Source organism: Lolium rigidum, chromosome 3 (genome assembly GCF_022539505.1).
Source record: "Lolium rigidum isolate FL_2022 chromosome 3, APGP_CSIRO_Lrig_0.1, whole genome shotgun sequence".
NCBI classification, from domain to species: domain Eukaryota; kingdom Viridiplantae; phylum Streptophyta; class Magnoliopsida; order Poales; family Poaceae; genus Lolium; species Lolium rigidum.
In genome coordinates this window covers 74,232,599-74,237,598 of record NC_061510.1, presented here as the reverse complement: position 1 = coordinate 74,237,598, position 5,000 = coordinate 74,232,599, and the positions used below count along the sequence as shown (strand labels likewise).

The window sequence follows — 5,000 nt, the reverse complement described above, 5'->3', positions numbered from 1 at the left end:
TTTCAAATTTTGTGGAATCCAAGAAATATGCTCATGTGACGCCATTCATATACTTATTAATTCGTCAACAATTAGTACAAGCCAAATTAATTTAATCACATCCGTTTCCTATTTCACACGTAAAAAATGAAACGTTTCTCGTGAATTGGAAAATGAAGTTTGCTCGATCGAAAATTGGAGATGCACGCCAAAATGGAGCACTCCAGTTTACAAAGTCGCGGCGGAACAGGTGGCGCCGGCAGCGGCGACGAGGGCGTTGTCCCGCGCCGGCGTTCTTCTCCTGAGGTACACGACGCACTGTGAGTCGTGGCGGTACGTGAGCCTGACCAGGCTCCCGACGACGCGGTACCGTGACCGCGACCGCACCGTGATGGTGACCGGCACGCCCTTGCCGGACTCGAGCAGGTCATGCATGCCGCGCCACGCCGCGTACATCGGCTTCTCCTGCGCCGCCACGAAGAGCCTCACCGTCGCAGAGGCTCCCGGCCCGACGACGGCGGCGTACGGCGCCTGACCTTGCGCGGTCGCGAATGTGAACTCGGCGAAGGACATGCGGAGCAGCGGCGGGAGGAGGCGCAGGCTGAAGACCCTGGAGTGGTTCTCCACGGCCATCTCGACGGAGCAGTTGCAGTTGAGGAAGCTGGTGATGACGCCGGAGCCGTCGAGCCCTTCCCCGAGGCTGAACCGCTCGACCCTGCCGACCTTGAAGGAGACGCCGGGGCGGGCGGGCCTGGTGGCGGCGACGAAGACGAGCAGCGCGACCGCCACGCTCACGGCCACCCTCCACGCCACCTGGAACGCGATGCAGCAGCAGGGCGCCTCCGGGTCCAGCTTCACGTACCTCCACGCCCCGCTCCTCCGGTCGGCGCCGTCGTCGTCGTCGTCGCATGCGGAGGACCGCCCGGACACCACCCTCAGCACCTGCCGCTGCGGTTTCTTGTCGGTGAGGAAGGAGTTGTTGGAGCCGCGGGAGGAGGAGTAGCGGGACAGGGCGAGGCGGGAGGCCTCCTGGTCGTGCTCGTTGCGGCCGGCGCCGGCGTCGTGCTCGCGGGTGGAGCGGCGCGGGGCGGCGAAGGCGGCCTCCGGGAACGGGGAGAGGATGAGCGCCGTGGAGTCGGACGCCGGGTGGCTGAGGGTGTGCGACGCCGCTGAGGGGCTCTGCACGTAGTAGGCGCACGGGGACGGGTGGAAGAGCGGCAGCTCCTGCTCCTCCGCGCCATTGGCAGGTGCCATGACGACCTCAGCTGCCCTCAATCTTCTTCACGTAGCACGTGCTAGCTCAATTCTGAGGAGCCAATTAAGCGTTCGAAATTCGCTTGCTCTGCCTGTCGAACTGTGAATCAGTGATGGCTTATGTAGCAGCAAAAGGGATCAAGGTTGGAACTTCGATCATGACACCCGAAATGATAATCCGCAGCGGGTCGCGTCCAACTTTTGCAAAATGTGGGGGAATAAAGTGGGGAAAGAAGGACCGGTATGAGATTACAAGCCGAATTGACAACCGGGATTTCATCAATTTGCCCCGTTGGGCTTGGGCATAATGACAAATGTCGATGATGGTTAGCACTTAGCTTTGCTATAGCAGTGAGTGAGAGTGCGGGACGGAGCTAGGTGATGAGTGCACGTGCCGCAGTTTTTGTACGTAATGCATCATGAACCTCTGCTTGCTTACTGTGATTAGTAATGGTAGCCTTGGCCTGGCTAGCTAGCGACTAGTTAACGTTCTACGGAATGAGATTATCATCACATGGCAATTACCAATTGCAAGGCGAGCACCAGTGCGCAACGCCATAATTATGTATCATCATGAACCGCAACTCTGCTTCATGTGCTCGGTTTTACCAGCAAAGGGTGACTTAGATCCCAAGCTAGATGTACTCATGCATGCATGCGTGAAATTAAAGTATAAGACCTAGTATTCACTTTCCCGAACGGTGAAAAAAGTGAAACAGTACGGCTGTGGTCGGTGGGTTGATCAAGCTTCAGGTAGTTGGCACTATATCCGTGGAAATTGCAATTGTCACAATTGTTGTTCGGTTTTTCTCGGTCCACTGAGAATTAAAGTTAGAGCTCATTCAACTCCAATAATATTGAAATTGCACATTGGCATGTGCACTCTATGAGGTACAACTCGGATTGCAACCGAGATTTTTGAGTTATACAATTTAGATTTTCACTTGCAAATGAAGTTGCTGAGAAAAAAATAATCCATGCAGTACAAGAAAGTATTCACACAAGAAAAAGAGGTTCATTTAGTACAAAAACATAGAGATTACATCACTTGATTTAGAAGTGAACCACTTTTTAGTGGACTAAGAATTAACCACACCCTTTTGTTATCACTTTTGATAATTTGAGTCACCCCTGAATATCTTAGTCTTAGTCAATGCAAAGAGCCATCTGTCCGCTTATAGATCCGTACGCGAGTACACAATTTTCCTTAGCTTTGAGAACAAACACGTTTTCAACTAGACAAACAAATTATCACATTAATCTCATGGGCATTTTAAATTTGTTAAGTAATAGAGAATACATTTGCTGAGTCGACGAAGACAATACATTTCTTTACAAGATGAACATTTGTTTAGACCTATATGAAAGGAACTGTAACATCGGCTGGGAATTACTCAATCCATTGAGACTTAGGAACCCTCTTTTGTTATCTAACACCAATTACAGGTATTCCTGGCCATGTCGAAGTCCTCAAAAGATTATACTAGGACGCAGCTAGTTCTTGGTCAACCTAGAACTAACTTAATTCTAGTCACCCAATTTTACGTGCGATTCATGTGTAATTAAAATTGTGCAATTACACATCAATGTGTAATTCTCTTAGACGGAATCACGATGCAAATCCAACGGTCCTAATGGACCTAGAAATAACCTAATTCTACTTGATCTAGAACTAACTTATTATCTGCTAACATAGAACTGGCAAAAGAGATCATATACTAGCACAAGAAGTGTCATATGAAGATTTTTTCAAATTAGTAACATCGTACCCCCTAAATTGATTATTGGTAAAAAGAACTTCATCAATAATTTCTCTGGTGAGTGTTTCTGACGGTTGTCATTGAGAGCAGTTTGAACTCTAGATTTCCCTCATAACTAACCACTATCATGATCATCCATCATATAGCATGCCCTATAGCATCCAAAGACAAAGGCTTAGACATCCCTTTAAATCTGGATGGCGCAGGGAGTACTTGATAGATGTAAAATGTATACATGAGTCTTTTTAGTTTATTGTGTCATATTCCAACATATTGGCATCATAACAAAGGTTTCATCATGCTTTTATATTGATCTACAAGATCTTCTACAAAATCCCATTATTTTGTTATTTAACTCTGCGGAAAACGAAACCCCCTTTTTTGGACTTTCAGGAGCTTTCCTAGCCTCAAACGGAGCGGGAATTTTTGAAATGTCATTCTTTGAAGGAAAAAAGCCCCGCATCTAAGCAGTGGACTATCAAGTCAATTAGGCATCTAGTGGGACCCATAGCGCAACCAAACTTGCCTACAACACCATGGGTGGGCTTCACTGCCTTGTGGCATCTTTTGCCTATGTTTCAACACCTAGTGATCTATCTTGACCTAAAATTGACTATATATATGCCCATTCGCTATTTCCAGAGGAGGCGGCTGCAAACAGAGAAACCACGAAATACAAATGGAACCACTAAAGATTGGAGGGGAAAACCTCGCCGGAGTCACACCGGTTACTCGTCCGCCTCCATAATCATCATCATCGATCATCATCATCACCACCACCACCACCATCACCATCTCCATCGTCTCCTTAATGAGTAATAACTTGACCAGTCTCTCTATGTACTTCATTGTTTTATAACCACATGAGCTAAGCTACATAATTGTGGTCATAGTTGTAATTTCTTTATGATGGATCTTTTGTTTATGAGATGAGTTATGAGATGTGAACTTTCAGCATGTTCATGGGGTCTTCATAGATGCATATGTTACCCCATTCACGTATGTGTGTTCTCATCAAACTTGTATCCAAGGACCCAAGAGAGACATGTGTGTGTTAGATGAAGTAATCTGTTAGCTGCATTTGGATAGTGTCATAAATTTGGTTGCTGCTGTGGGTTTTACCTTTTCCAGCTAACCTCACTAGAGATAAATGAATGCTTATGCTATTTCATCTGGTGATAATTAGATGTTCTTGTTTGTTTAAGGTAGCATATTTGTTATTCAACATCATGTCAAAGTAACTAAGACAATACTCTATTTTACTTAACCTTAGTTTGTGAAGTTTTCTCTTACTGAGTATTAATAATATGTGTTGCATAATCTCAATGCTAGGATGTGATGCCTATATGAATGCTTACCAACTATTACATGAAACTTCATCGCCATTAAGTTTTTTTGTATAGCTATATGCATGCTGCCATGTTAATGAGAGAGAGGTCAAGTGAAACTATGATTAGACGAAAATTTCCTTCATAAGAAACAACTTTACATTACTTTGTATGTGATGGGATTCACAACAAAGAAAACAAAAAAAAATCTTATGAGGAGCGAATAAAACTGAGATCCAATCTAGAGGAGACAAGATGTAATCTGGGAAGATGCAAGCAATGAGAGAGATTAGATCTACATACTGTTGACGTCAGAAACCCCCTGGCGGGCAGAGACGGTCAACACGGTAGAGCCGGGAACAACTAGGGCTGCGGCTGGCCCCAGTCCCTCAGAGCGACGGCCCGCAAAGCCTCCTGGTCGCACGCGCCGATGTTTATCACAAGGGCGTGCCACCCGACCTATACCTGGTCAGGAAGGTGTGGATGATGCCTCGCTTAGTTTCCTGCAGGGCACACACGTAAACGTTAAATACGAGCCTCGATCGGCTCTCAGGTTATCCTGTGAATCGGCTCAAAGAGCTGATCCACCCATGATTCAGACGAGGTGTCCGAATATATGGTGGTCCTGCTTGATCAAGGTAAAGCTAATGAGATCTACGACGATGTAGGGTTTTCACCG

At 46.6% G+C, this 5,000-nt stretch overlaps 1 protein-coding gene across 1 annotated transcript; it reads right to left on the bottom strand.

Annotated features, from left to right (window-relative positions):
• Positions 1 to 207: 207 nt before the first annotated feature.
• Positions 208 to 1,233, bottom strand: LOC124701413. Its single transcript, XM_047233459.1, has one exon. The coding sequence runs from the start codon at positions 1,231 to 1,233 to the stop codon at positions 208 to 210; it is 1,026 nt and encodes a 341-aa protein (XP_047089415.1).
• Positions 1,234 to 5,000: the final 3,767 nt, after the last annotated feature.

What these genes read in the sequence shown, in the direction of transcription:
- LOC124701413 (XM_047233459.1), bottom strand. Translation starts at nt 1,233, where the DNA reads ATGGCACCTGCCAATGGCGCGGAGGAGCAGGAGCTGCCGCTCTTCCAC.